Here is a 15,393-nt window from a genome sequence, read left to right as displayed (position 1 = left end):
GGGTAGCCGTTTGCGACCCTGGCACGGACTGTTACGGGTACGTGTAGGCCGTGTGAGTCACTGGTGAGTCACCGTTTGTCACTCATTTCCCAACGTCTTGTCTCTTCTCACAATTCAAGTTCCTAGAATCAACCCACCCGCGCCTGCAACATGGCTTTATCCCATAGGTCGCAATCAGGTACCCGTACCCGGCCGGGTACGGGTAGCCGGGTATCGGGTAGGGTACGGGTACCCGTTTGCGACCCTGGTGCGGCCGGGTACGGGTACGGGTAAGCGTTTTGAGCGTTTGGATGATAAGGTCCAGATTTCCACGTGGTGACGATGATGATGATGATGAGCCCACTTGGTTGAGTTATCGTTTGTGATCGTCTGGTCGCTTCTGAAGAAGAGCTCTATGGAGCTCGGTGGGACTTACCGGGTCAAATAAAAAATAGTTTAGTTTCGTTTCATCTCCCACTGCATCGCCATTGCATCCCCACGTGTATCTCCTACTGCATCTCCCACTGAACATTCACTGAATCTCCCACTGCAATTCCCAATGAATATTCACTTAATCTCCCACTGCATCTCCCACTGAATATTCACTGCATCTCCACTGAACATTCACTGAATCTCCCACTGCATCTCCACTGTATCTCCCACTGAATATTCACTGCATCTCCCACTGAATATTCACTGCATCTACGCTGCATCCCTCAATAAACATGTCAGATTTTTTCCGTCACCCTCAATTCTTCCACGAGCACCTCCCAAGCGCCCAGAAACGCGTGAGTTCGCAACGCCTGGAAGTCAATCCCGTGGCCGGACCATGTTTGTCGTCGTCGGTGGTGGTGGTGGTGTAGTGGTGGTGGTGTGGTGGTGGTGTAGTGGGGAGTGGTGGTGTAGCGGGTAGCGCTACGCTGCGCTACGAACCCGGCAACCCGGGCTCGATTCCCGCTCACGGCCAACACCAAGTGACGATTATCTGAACCGGTCCCGGGCCCTCCTCTAGGTCGGCTCAGCCTCAAATGAGTATCCTGGTGCGGTGTCGCCACTGGGGGAGACAAAGGCGGCCGGGCGTGGTGCTGTCCACCCACCCCCTCGTGTGCCGTTCCGGCCTTCACAGGTGCCGCTCGCTAACAGCACTTGCCCCTACAGTCTGTTAAGGCAGAGGTGGGACAAAGTCATTGTTATGCAAGTCCAAGTCGAGTCTGAAGTCATCAAATTCATGACTCGAGTCTGACTCGAGTCCAAGTCACATGACTCGAGTCCACACCTCTGGTTAAGGCTACACGAGGGGGGGATCTTCGCCTTTGGTGGGATGGTGGCATGCAAATATGTACACGGGGGGGGGGCGGGCGGGGCGGAACGATTCAGTCAATGTTCAACTTGACACGAATGTTTAACCCTTAACGAAACGATTAGCCATACATCTTGCGTCGGTCTGGCGCGCTTTCTGTTCTAGTTCCGTCAACTCCCGTTCCCACCCCCGGAGTGAGATGGGGCAATCGCTCAATGCGGCCCTCTCCCCAACTCCGTTTTTTGTTGACAGGCGATTTGGTTTTTCGACGTCGGCTTCACTTTACCCGGCAAAGTAAAATAGTTGAACTTTAGTCCGTGGGTCTGCATGGATGATCTCTGTGCTGCGACCCATTGCCACGCGATAAGCCACTTCGTTCGGCCATTATTACTTGTGATGGCAAGGTCACTGCTGAGCCATAGAGACAGCCTCGTGGGCTTTACCTGCGGAAATAAAATCGCGTTAATTTCGTCTGTTGGTGTTTGGGGGGCCGTCCATAAATGACGTCACGCGATTTTGGACGATTTTTGACATCCCCCCCTCCCCTCCCCTCGTCACACGGCGTCACAAAAAGTCAGACCCCCCCCACCTCCCCCCCCCAAAACCATATTTACATTTTGTAACTTGGGGACGACCTGTATATAAACGTGTCGCTAAGTCTGCCACATAGTACAGCAGCAACACCGTACTTTTTGTTTTTTTAAATCCTTTATATTAAGTTCACTTGCTTGCGCGCTTGCGCGCTTGCGACCGTACAAATCTTTCGGTCGTTTTTTAACCCACTTCCCGTGATCCAATCGAGCTGACATTTTGCACACAGACTCGTTGTGCGTGACAATTTATTTTCGTGAAATTTTTTTTTACATAACTTTACACTTTATAGGAAAAAAAAATTCTATTTAATTACCAATTGCTTAATGGTGGCAGGCAATCATCTGACCCATAGGTGGCAGCCATCTCAAGCCAGAGGACGAGAGGACTCTAGCCGCCACGCATATAAAGGATTTATAGTGAAAAACTTTGTTTTTACGGGTTAATTTTTTGTCGGTAAAGTCACGTAGGTAACAAAAAATAAAATCAATTAAAATGAAAACAACTAATTTAAATCACGACGTTCTGAAGCAACACAAGCCTCCGTCTTCAGGTGGAGCTGTTTAGAGACACGTGATTATATAGCGTAAGAGGGTGGAGGGGGGAGGAGCCAAGGAGTCAGGGAGATAGGGGGATTAGCTGATTAATAGTTAAGATAAGGGTAAGTGTACTCTTAGTTCTTTCGGTAAAGTCACGTAGGTAAAAAATGAAATTAATAAAAATAAAACAATAAAAATCACGACGTTTCGGAGGCAACACAAGTCTCCGTCATCAGGTGGGACCGTCGCAGCCAGATTAGCTGCATCAAGTGAGGCAGGGATTCAAGATGTAATCCCTTAAATGCAAGTTGAGGGGGGAGGAGAGGGCGGGGGGGGAGCTCATCAGAATGTGGTAGCCAATGAATGGAACATATCGGGAGGGGGAGGGGGGCGGGGCCAAAAGAATGCACGAAGTGGTACGCGAGAGTCGGCGACGTGGACGTGGTTGTGCGCAAGCAACTATTGTTGCACACGCCAACGTATTGGACAGAGAGTCACGAAAGCTTCAAATCTAGAAATAAGGGTAAGTGTAAGAGACGCGTGAGGTAGCCTGCGTGTGTCGGAGAGCAAAGCCGCAACATTTACACTCCGAGTACGGCGTTTCGCCACTAATTGCAACCGGCATCATCAGGCGATCCGTCATCGCATCTACCCCCTCTCCACTTAAGCAATGCAACGGGTGGATTGCTCCACAAATCTGCCGGCTGAGTGTCACGCGCAGCGCGGCATTGTGGGAGCGACGTGCAAGGCGCACGTGGAGATCGTGACGGTGCGGTGTCGTGGTGCATCATCCACTCCCACTCCCCTCCCCTTCCGTCAAACCCGAAGCCGGCCGTCTCTTTTCTCGCCTCTTTTTGCGCAATCCAAACCAGTTGCTGCCATTCTATCGATGTCGGCGTATTAAATGGGCATAATAGAGGGGGGCGGGCGGGCGGGCGGCGTTTGAGGGTTGGATCGTGTGATTATGCGTCGTTAAAATCCGACGCCCGACACACGGCACACGGCCAATCGGCAATGGTTGCGTCAACGCAACGTCAGCCAATTCGTTCACCGGTTCGTCACCGAGCGGTTGCGTGTTGGGAGAGTGAGCCCACCACCACAACAACGACGACAGTTCGAGTGACGCGCGTGACGGTATTTTACACCCGACCCAGGATTGTGGATGATATTGGGGCGCGAAAGACTCACTCCGTGTTGAACCCGCTACACGGGCCTCCGCCCTGCGGATGAGCCTCGTTCAATTACATCCGGAGTTTGTTCCTCTGCTTGCTACGTGTTAACGGAACAACGACGCTAACGCAGCCGTACGCCAGATTCGTGGAGAAACGCTCCCGTTTCGTTGCGTAAAAACCTGTATTTTGGACGATATCGGTCCGCGAAAAAGCCGACCGCGTTAAACTCGCATAAACCACCGCCACGCAAACTCCGGTCATCCTCGCAGCGACGGCCTTCGGACAAAGACGGTGGCCATCGCGTCGCCGCACGGCGCTTTCAGATGCGCTTCTGCGGCAACTCCGGCAGAGTTCTTCCTCCCGACGTCCCGAAGCCGCTGGGAGGCTACGAACTTCTCAACCATCGAGGATGAAAATGCTTCTGTTGAGAACGGCTTTTTGCGTTTAGTTTATCGTCATTACCCCCCCCACCCACCCGCCCTCCGCCCACCGCACCTCCGATTCGCACGGTCGGCTAAGTACACGCGACTAAACGGGTGGACCGTATCCGACACGCTCACGGCGATGTTTGTTTGACGGCACAAACGGCTGAATTTGAGTCCGATCCGTGCGCAGGGGGACACGTTATTTTCCGGTACCCGCTGGCTCGCGAGCGAGCGAGCAGGGGAGCCGGGTGAGCGCTGCCCGTCACGGAGACACCCACCTCCTCTCATCGTCACCACCTGAGCGTGACCGGTCGTGAGCAACTCAACTGGCTGAGCAGCATTTTTAAGAGCCGTTTCCCCCCGCCCACTACCACCACTACCACCACTACCACCACTACTACCACCACCACTACTACCACCACTACCACCACCACCACTACCACCACCACCCACACCACCACTACCACCACTACCACCACCACCACTACTACCACCACTACCACCACCACCACTACCACCACTACCACCACCACTACCACTACCACCACCACTACCACCACTACCACCACTACCACCACCACCACTACCACCACCACTACCACCACCCACACCACCACTACCATCACCACTAACATCACCACTAACATCACCACTAACATCACCACTACCACCACCACCACTACTACCATCACCACCACTACCATCACCACCACCACCACCACCACTACCACCACCACCACCACTACCACCACCACTACCACCACTACCACCACCACTACCACCACTACCACTACCACCACTACCACCACCACCACCACTACCACCACTACCACCACTACCACCACCACTACCACCACCACTACCACCACCACTACCACCACCACCACGCGCTCACTGCCCCCAGAACCACCCACCCGCCCCCCTCGTGCTCAAAGACAAAGATACCCCCCCTATAGTCTTGGCAGGCTAATAGGGGTTTTCCCCTTTTTTTCTGGCAACAAAACTGACACCTTTTGAAAGGAATCATGCTTACATTAACCACAATACCTGCAGTCAAATGCAAACAAAAAACAATACTCTGATAACTTATGCATTGTCTTTGAATCTGATTGGTCCACAAAAAAAGCCGTCTCTGGTGTGGACCAATCAGTTTCAAAGACAATGCATAAGTTATCAGAGTATTGTTTTTTGTTTGCATTTGACTGCAAGTATTGTGGTTAATGTAAGCATGATTCCTTGCAAAAGGTGTCAGTTTTGTTGCCAGAAAAAAAAATGGGAAAAACCCCTATTAGTATATTTTGGTACTGGCAAAGCAGATCCCATGATCTTGGCAGGCTGTTGGGGCAAGTGCCGTTCGCAAGCAGCAGCAGAAGCAGCAGCAGCGAGGAAAGGGTCGGCCCCGGCACTGTGGCACACGCACGGGCCTTTGTCTCCGCCAAGTGGCGATGTTGACGACGCATTTGAGGCCGAGTCGACCTAGGGGAGAGGCAAGCCCAAGGACCGCTTCGGATTGATCGTCACCGGTGTTGGGATCGGGACCCCTTGGGGGGGGGGGGGCCGCCCCCTCCGCTCTCCCCCCTGTTCTCGGGGTTTCCTCCAATCACTTGAGGGGGTTGGGGATGGGGGGCTTCGTGGTTTCTCTCTCTTCTCTCTTCCCGCTGGTGGAAACCTTTCGCGACGACGACGACGACTTTGTCCTCTTTGTCGGCGAAACGAGGAGGGGGGGCCGTGGGAGGGGGAGGCCTTTCGAGCGCGGTGGTTCTCAAAAAAGCGGTCCTCCACGTAATATTTAGTTATTTTATTTTGGGGGGGGGGCGGCCATCGAACGAAGACTTGGCCACCGCACCGCGCTGATCGGACGCGCCCCTGCGGGGTCGTCTGGAACGCGCTCTCCTCCTTCGCCACGTCGCGCGTCCGCTGGGTGGTTTTGTAGCGATGGGAGGAGGGAACGAAACCGGAGAACCGTGGAGGACAACGACAACAACAAACAACAACAACCACGAGCAGAACAATTGGGAAGGGAACGTGCAGGACCCGAAGCGGCGGCATCTACAACAAACCTCGTTGGCACGTGTCGCGAAGGCTGCTGCAACATCCCGACCCCCATGCACGTCCAGTGCTTGCCGAGCTGCAATCGGCTTCTGGAAGCCAGTTGCAGCTCACGACACACAAAGTGCACAAACCATCGTCACGCGAACTCCGCTCATCGCAGCAGCAGCAGCAGCAGCTTTTGGCTAAGCCATCGAGCAAACAGGGCGGTCTTCATCACCAGACGGTGGTCTTCATCGTCGCGCGCTTTCAGATTCTCTTCGGCGGCCGTCTGGAACCCACCTGCGTTGTGCACTTTTCGATCATCCCGATTTGAAAGCTCGTTTCTTCTTGAGCGCTTTTTTGTGTCTGGTTTGTTGTTCTTCCCCCGGCATCTCAGCACCGTCTCATCCAGGTACGTTGCACAAATAAGTTCAACTTATTTGCGCACACTGGCCACAGACTCGACGCTGCACCTCTGATCAGCGCGGTTTGCTGGAAGCGCGCGGTGCGAACGAAGTTCAGCGTACGAACGTAGATACGAGTGGTCCGTGGGGCTGTGATTCGAGTTCGGGTTGAGCCCGAAATGACGACAGTGGTTCATGCTTGTTCTTTCGCAACGTGATATTTACGATGTTTAAACTACCCCGGATGAAACTACCATAAATGCCCCCTAACCCCACCCCACCCCCCCTCACCTCCGAAACAAAACAAAATGCAAACAAAAAGAAACAACTCTGATGATGATGATAATGATATGCACTGTCCTTGAAGTTGATTGGTCCACACCCGAGACAGCTTTTCTTAGAGCCTAGTCTTCATTGGTGTTGGACCAGATGACGCCAAAAGGCGTACAACTCAAAAACAGCGCACTATCAGAGTATTGAGAGCTCGGGGTAAGCATTTGTAAATCATTATCAGAGTTGTTTCTTTTTGTTTGCATTTTGACTGCTTGTGTTGTGGTTATTGCAAACATGATGCCTTGTATAAAGGTGTCAGTTTTGTACCAGTTGAAAGGGTTAAAACCTACGACTCTCGCAAGTGGTTTTAGCTTCGCTGGCGGTGTTGAATCGTTCGGGGCGCGGCGGCGGGTGAGATGTTATCTCCCTGGCCCGGTATGCAGGAGGGTCGTGGGTCCGATCCCGACGACGCCTGCTGCTGTATATTTGGAGTCTGCGTGTCTCTCTCTCATCATCACAGTTGCGAGATGTTAACTCCCTGGCCTGGCATGCAGGAGGGTCGTGGGTCCGATCCCGACGACGCCTGCTGCTATATATTTGGAGTCTGCGTATCTCTCTCTCTCATCATCACAGTTGCGAGATGTTATCTCCCTGGCCCAGTATGCAGGAGGGTCGTGGGTCCGATCCCGACGACGCCTGCTGCTGTATATTTGGAGTCTGCGTGTCTCTCATCATCATCATCACAGTTGCGAGATGTTAACTACCTCGCCCGGTATGCAGGAAGCCGTTTGTGACATAGTGTGACGAGGGGGGGGGGGGGGGGGGGTCAAAAATCGTCCAAAATCGCGTGACGTCATTTGGCGGTACCCGGCGGTGTACCACAGGACCCCGAATCTCTGGCACGATGTGCGTGATGCGGTCATCTTTAGTCTGCGGTGATGGCCGGCGATGCGGCAATCGACTCGTCTCCACGATCTGCGCACGATGCACTCTTCAGAGTTGAATTATTCGAGAACGGATTTTTTTATCAAGCTAATGTTTGGCGTCTCCACATCACGGAGTGTGTATTCTTAGGTTTTTTTTTCGGTAAAGTCACGTAGGTAAAAAAAATGAAAACTAATAAAAGTGACTTTACCGAAAAAAAACAAAGAATATGAATCCTTGCGGTCACGAAAGCTTCAAATCTGGAGCCACGGAGTGTGGCACCGATTTCGGATTGATTGGTGCCCCAGTTGCTGGATTAGGTAAGACCCCTGGGTAAAAAAATATCGTCTCATAAATAAAACATTTAATTGCCTCGGCCATTTTGTACTATTTGGTACCCCCGGGTACCGCCATGAGGATGCAATATACAACAGCAGGCGTCGTCAGGGTCGGGGATCAAACCCACGGAACCTCCCGTGTACCAGGGGAGGTAGTCAACATCTCCTAGCCACCGTGCTGTTAATGTTGTGCAGCAAAGGGGTTGGTGGGGGGGTCAATTAATTTTTCCGCGGGGAGTGGTGGCGCGCCGGTCGGCTAGCTCGGCGACCCCGCGTCCGGTTACCGCCCCGCGACCACCTCCCCCTAGGTCGACTCGGCATTAAACAACGAGTACCCAGTGCTGTGTGCGAGCATCGGCCGTGGTTTTCTTCGTATCACTTTGACCCCGGCGGGCCGGTGAATGTCTCCAAGGGGTTGATTTTTGTCTTAGCTCACGTTGACGAGATGAGTTATTTGAACTTAACCCACTTCGATTGAAAGCTTTCGTGACTGCAGGGATTCATCTTCTAAAAATAAAACATAAAAAAATAATAATTATTTTATTAAAATAATAATTATTTGATTATGTTTTATTTTAAAATAATAATTATTTTATTAAAATAAAAATTATTTTATTACGTTTTTATTTTTATTATTTTATCATTTCCCTTCTACGTGACTTTACCGAAAGAACCAAGAAGATGAACACACTTCATCACGTGCTGCTTTGGCGTGTGGTGGTGGTGTGTGTGTGTGTGGGGGCGAATCGTAGCTCAGATAGAAGTGTTGGGTTGGGGGGGGGAAGTCGATTTCTATAAATTAGTATTTATTTCGCTCACTCGTTTCTCTATTTCACACTCTTATCGGGGGATTGTTTTTTTTCCACGTGTTTTTTTTTGTCCTTGTAACTTGCTGAGCTTCATGCAGCTCATCGGATTCCTCCGGGATTAGCACGGATGGCTACGCACGGTGCGAAAGAAATTGGCCGTACGGGTGTACGTACTTTTTCGATTTAAAGCTTTCGTGACTGCAGGGATTCAGACGCTGTCTTTCCGACAGACCTGTTCTTCACCTGAGGACGGCTGCTTGCGTTGTGGCCGAAACGTCGTGAGAATTGTATTTATTATGTTTTATTTTTATTATTTTATTATTTCCCTTCTACGTGACTTTACCGAAAGAACCAAGAAGGTGTTCGTACGTTACCGTTCCCCGTTCCGCTGTAATGTGTTTCAGAAGCGACCTGGCCACATATGAAAGCTCAACAAAGTGGCTTATCGCGTGGAGCGAGAAGTGGCTTTTCGTGACGCCTGCTGCTGCTGTGTATTTGGAGTTTGCGGTGTCTCTCGCTCTCTCCCCGTGGTCACGTGGATTTTTCTCCGGGTCTCTCCCTCCGCATTTAGAATCGACATCCACGCATTTCCAGAATATTTGGCTGCTGCTGCTGCTGCCATAAATGTCCACGCGACGGAAAAGCCGCTTCCGTTGAGCGATCGTTTGTGATCGCGAAGGTCGCTTCTTAATAGGTCGGTTTGGGGCCTTGCCTGTTAAAATAAAAAAAAAATGGGAAAAAAAAACGGTTTCATTGGTTTGTAAATTTAAACCACGACTCCCCATGGGGCGGCAGTGAGAACACCCCCCCCCCACCACCCCCCCCCCCCCCCGATTCTGCCTTGACAACAAAAGCATCAGGACAAAGACTCGCCCGACGAATCTCAACAGGTCCCCGCACGCCCCGTGTCCTCACTCGGGGGGGTGGAAGGTGCGGCACAGACAACGCTCTCAATCGTGAATCGTTCCCACCGCCCCCCCCACCGCCCCCCCCTGCCACCCCCTCTGCTACCCCCCCCCCCCCCCCCCCCCCACAGCTTAGGACCTGTCGGTGAGGTTTCAGGTCACACGATGTTAACTACCTCGCCTGGTGTACAGGAGGTCGTGGGTTTGATCCCGACCCTGACGACGCCTGCTGTATATGTGGAGTTTGCGTGTCTCTCATCATCATCATCATCACGGTGGCTAGGAGATGTTAACTACCTCGCCTGGTATACAGGAGGTCGTGGGTTTGATCCCGACCCTGACGACACCTGCTGCTGTATATCTGGAGTTTGCGTGTCTTTCTCTCATCATCGTCATCACGGTGGCTAGGAGATGTTAGCTACCTCGCCTGGTATACAGGAGGTCGTGGGTTTGATCCCGACCCTGACGACGCCCGCCGCTGTATGTTTGGAGTTTGCGGTGTTTCTCTTCCCCGCGTCGTGGTCACGCGGATTTTTCTCCGGTCCCTCCCACCGTTTTGTCCCTCCACATTTCGAAACGACGTCACGCCTCTACGGAGGAACGCGGCGACGGTAAAGCCGCCTTACCGAGCTATAATTTGGTCGCGTGTGATAAAAAACAAACATCTACATAGCTCAGTTGGGGGGGGGCCTTGCACGGTAAAATGAAATTATTGTTTTTATTGGTTTTAGTTCCATCCTGGTCAGCGCAGGCGATGAGAAGCGTGGGTGAAGGGTGCGGCGCGCGAGTGTTTTCCGGTCGGTCAACCAGCGGCGCCTGGGGTCTGTCCCGTGAACTCCTCTTGGCCAGTGCACCCAGCCTGGCACAAGCGCCGTGGTTGGCGTCACCGCCACTTAGTGGCGAATGTTGTTGTTGGTGTTGTTGGTGTTGTTGGTGCATGTGTGGGTGGGTGGGAGTCGGAGATTGTGTGAATTAATCCCACGTCGGTGGTACAGACTACTTCTATTCTTGGGTTTTGTTCGGTAAAGTCACGTAGGTAAAAAAAAAAAATTTAAATTAATAAAAGTAACATTTTAAAAAATTACGACGTTTCGGAGGCAATACAAGCCTCCGAAACGTCGTGATGTTTATTTTATTTTTATTTTACTTTTATTAATTTAACATTTTTTACCTACGTGACTTTACAGAAAAAAACCCAAGAATATGAAAGCGTCAAATCTAGAAGACTACTTCTATTTACTTTTCATTTCACCGGCAAAAGCCCACCGGGCTGTTATAGAGCTTTTTATTCCAGAAAGCGACCTGGCCAACAGTGATGGCTCAACAAAGTGTCTCATCATCACGTGGGCATTTATAGCCGTTGCCAAATACTCTAAACGCGTGACGTTGATGCGTCGTGAGAATTATTATGTTTTATTTTTATTATTTTATTACTTCCATTCTACGTGACTTCACCGAAAGAACCAAGAAGATAGTTTGACCATACTTCACCACTCTGGTCACCGCCGGTTGACCGTGTACATCTATCGACATCTTTGCCCGCGTCGTCCCAGGCGCGCGCGTACGTTCGTCCATCCGCGTGTTCGTCCGCGCGTCACCGCCCCCCCCCCCGTCCTCACGTGTCTCTCCGCCCGTCTGTCTGTCTCCGCCCGTCTGTCTCCGCGCGCGCCGTGTGCAGCTGGTTCTGGTTGAGGCGCCGCACCGCCCCCCCCCGTCCCCGTCCTCACGTGTCTCTCCGCCCGTCTGTCTGTCTCCGCGCGTCTGTCTGTCTCCGCGCGTCTGTCTGCGCGCGCCGTGTGCAGCTGGTTCTGGTTGAGGCGCCGCACCGCCCCCCCCCCGTCCTCGTCCTCACGTGTCTCTCCGCCCGTCTGTCTGTCTCCGTGCGCCGCGTGCAGCTGGTTCTGGTTGAGGCGCCGCACCGCCGCCGAGGCTGCGCCCGCGCACGGGAAGCCGCCGCTTGTCGGCGTCTCGCTGCTCAAGCCGCTGTGCGACGTCGACCCCAACCTGGAGGACAACCTCGAGACGTTCTTTGAGGTCGACTACCCGGAGGTTCGAACGCCGTGTTCTGCCTCCCCCCGCCCGCCAAGCTCGCCCCCCTCGGCTCTTCCACCCCCACCTGTCGACCGGGGCTCTGACCGCTCACTCGCTCGCTCACTCACTTGCTCCTCACTCGCACGCTCAACCACTCGCTCGCTCGCTCCTCACTCACCCACTAGTTCGCCCGCTTCTCACTCGCCCACTCGCTCACCCACTCCTCAGTCACTCAGCCACCCACTCCTCGCTCACTCCCCCACTCGCTCGCTCGCCCACCCACTCACTCGCTCGCTTACTCACTTGCTCCTCGCACGCACGGTCAACCGCTCGCTCGCTCCTCACTCACCCACTAGTTCACCCGCTTGTCATTCGCCCACTCGCTCACCCACTCCTCAGTCACTCAGCCACCTACTCCTCGCTCACTCCCCCACTCGCTCGCTCGCCCACCCACTCACTCACTTGCCTGTCCACTCGCCCATCCACTCACACACTCGCCCACTCGCTCGCTCACCCGCTCGCTCACCCGCCCACTCACTTGCCTGTCCACTCGCCCATCCACTCACTCACTCCCCCACTCACTCACTCCCCCACTTGCTCGCTCGGCCACCCGCTCGCCCACCCGCTCACTCACCCGCTCACTCACTTGCCTGTCCACTCACTCACTCACTCACCCGCTCACTCGCACGCTCACTCACTCACTCATTCACCCACTTACTCAACTTACTCATCCACACAATCACTCGCCCAACCACTCTCATCCCACCCACCCAACCAAACCCATCCCCAACCTTCTCACGTCGGCCTTCATAGGCGCTGCTCGCTAACAGCACTTGCCCCAACAGTCTGTTGAGGCTAAACGGGCGGCCTTTGTCTCTGTGTACAGTATGAGATTTTGCTCTGCGTTCAAGACTCGGACGACCCGGCCATTGACGTCTGCAAAAAGCTCATCAACAAATATCCCCACGTTGACGCTCGCCTCTTCATAGGTACGTGCGTGTTGTGCGTGCGCGTGTGTGTACACGTGTGTGTACACGTGTGTGCGTGTTGTGTGTGTGTGCGCGTGTGTGTGTACACATGCGTGCGTGTTGTGTGTGTGTGCGCGTGTGTGTGTACACGTGCGTGTGTATTGTGTGTGTGCGTGTGCGCGTGTGTGTAGATGTGCGTGTGTGTGTGTACACGTGCGTGTGTATTGTGTGTGTGCGTGTGCGCGTGTGTGTAGATGTGCGTGTGTGTGTGTACATGTGAGTGTGTATTGTGTGTGCGCGTGTGTGTGTACACGTGCGTGTGTGTGTGTGTGCGCGTGTGTGTGTACATGTGCGTTTGTACACGTGAGTGTGTGTGTAACCTGCAGCGCCACACCTATTACCATCATTAGAGGAAAAATCGGTGATCCAATCTCCGACCCCCAGGAACAGGTTTGCAGATTTGCTGAGCATTTCTGTGAGGTCCTGGGGGAGGGAAATTCTCTCAGCCAGGAAAACATCATGGCACAAAGTGGTGATAACCCTGCTGAGGCTGCGGTGCCTCAAATATTGGAAGAGGTCACCCCCTGTGAGTGGCTGGCTGAGGTGCCAGCTGTTGAGGAAGTACTGAGGGCGATCCGGAGTCTGAGACCAGCGAAGGCACCGGGCAGAGATGATCTCCCAAGTGAAATGCTGAGGGAGGGTGGCGTTTGTGCACAGACTGCCCTATATGACATCATAACAACAGTCTGGACCACTGGACGGGTTCCGCAGGACTGGAAGGATGCCCTGGTGGTCCCCCTCTTTAAGAAGGGGGACCGTACCGACTGTAACAACTACAGGGGCATCTCACTCCTCAGTGTGCCGGGTAAGGTCCTGGCAAGGATTATTCAACATCGCCTTGCTAGGCACGCTGAGGAGAGGCTTGGGGAGCCCCAATGCGGTTTCAGGAAAGGGCGGTCCTGCACAGATGCCATATTTTCTGTCCGTCTGCTACAGCAGAGGTGTAGGGAATTCCAAAAAGACCTACATCTCTGCTTTATTGACCTGGTCAAGGCCTATGATACCATCAGTAGGACTGGGCTCTGGGTTGTTCTTCGTGCTTTCGGAGTCCCTGACCCTCTGCTCACGATCATTAAAGACCTTCATGATGGTGAGCGGGCCCGGGTAAAACTACGTGGCCGGGAGTCGGAGCCTTTCCCTGTACACCTTGGGGTGCGACAGGGATGTCCTCTGGCTCCCACATTATTTAACATCTATTTTGACCGCGTAGTTCGTGAAGCCTTCAATAGCTGTACCGGGGGAATTTCCATTTGGTACAGATATAATGGGAGGCTGATCGATGCCCGGGTGCGATCAAGGGATGGCTCCCTATTGGTCAACCACGTTATGTATGCCGATGATTTGGTAATAGCTGCTCATTCAGAAGAGGAGTTGGAGACGCTGCTGCTGAGACTGGAGCGTGCCACTAAGAGGTGGGGCCTTACCATCAGCCCCACCAAAACTAAGCACCTGCCTGGGTATTTTGTACCATCGGACACTCCACCCCCACAACTCCCAATTGGTGATGGGGCAGTTGTGGAGAGAGTGGAGAGTTTCCCATACCTGGGCAGTGTGCTTATGACCGGCTCCAGTTTATCAGCAGAGGTCTCACTCCGAATCAGTCGAGCGGCAATATCTTTTCATCGGTTGCGTAACGCTGTGTGGAAGCTACCTGATCTGTCGCTCCGCACGAAGCTTCAGGTCTTCTCGGCCACGGTCATTCCCTCCCTTCTCTACGCTTGCGAAACGTGGACCCCCCTAGTGGAGCATCTTCGCCGGTTGGAAACATTTAGGCTGGCCTGCCTACGATCCATCTTGGGTTTAACCAGGCTGGATTGTGTGAGGAGCTCACAAATCCTTGAAAGATCTGGGCAAAGTCCCATCAGTGAGCTCCTCCGGCAGGCAAGGCTACGTTGGCTGGGTCATGTAGCCCGCATGCCCAGCCACCGCATGCCTAAACAGCTTTTGTTCGGCCGGATCGAGGGGGCTAGACGGGCGCGGCACGGGCTGGAGAAGAGATGGAGTGATGTGGTACAGGAGGACGTGGAGCTGAGTGGACTTGCCGATGACTGGTACCAGCGGTGTCAAGATCGGCCTCAGTGGAGGAGGCTCGTGAAGGACGCTACTGGGCAGTTGGAGGCAGTCGCCCTCCAACAACAACGGAGGGCGGAGGAGCAACGCTCACAACAACGAGCGGAGCGCCGGGTGGCTAAAGCACAGCAAGTTGGTACAGTAGGGGGCACAGGTGGTGCATCAGCCAGTCATCTCGGTCATCTCGGTCAGTCGACCCGTGGCACCTGCTGGGTCTGCCCCGTGACCTCCTGCCAGCGGGCGTTCGACACTTCACGTGGCCTCAAGGTGCACTTGGCCTGGCACAAGCATCGTGGTGACGTCACCGCCACTTAGTGGCGAATGGCGGTTGTTGTTGTTACACGTGTGCGTGTGTACACGTGCGTGCATATTGTGTGTGCGCGGTGGTGTAGCAGTTATTGCGCTGCGCTACCAACCTGGCAACCCGAGTTCAATTCCCGCTCACGGCACAACACCGGTGACGATCATCTGAACCGGTCCTGGGCGTCCCCTAGGTCGACTCGGCCTCGAATGAGTGCCCGGTGCGGCGCGTAGTAACCGCCGCCCACCAACAGCGGCGTGCGTCACGGTGCCG

At 53.6% G+C, this 15,393-nt stretch overlaps 1 protein-coding gene across 1 annotated transcript in view; it reads left to right on the top strand.

Moving 5' to 3' along the window:
- Positions 1 to 15,393, top strand: part of LOC133359061 (ceramide glucosyltransferase-like) — a 41,341-nt gene that overhangs the window by 16,091 nt on the left and 9,857 nt on the right. The window contains exons 2-3 of the mRNA XM_061577442.1: positions 11,586 to 11,739; positions 12,608 to 12,710. Coding sequence (XP_061433426.1) covers positions 11,586 to 11,739; positions 12,608 to 12,710 — 257 coding nt within the window. The remainder of the gene's footprint in view (positions 1 to 11,585; positions 11,740 to 12,607; positions 12,711 to 15,393) is intronic.

The sequence above is a fragment of the Lethenteron reissneri genome, chromosome 64, assembly GCF_015708825.2.
Source record: "Lethenteron reissneri isolate LAM-NWPU_2019-01 chromosome 64, ASM1570882v1, whole genome shotgun sequence".
Taxonomy (NCBI): domain Eukaryota; kingdom Metazoa; phylum Chordata; class Hyperoartia; order Petromyzontiformes; family Petromyzontidae; genus Lethenteron; species Lethenteron reissneri.
Note: the sequence above shows the minus strand (reverse complement) of the source record. Positions and strands in the feature narration are given on the sequence as shown.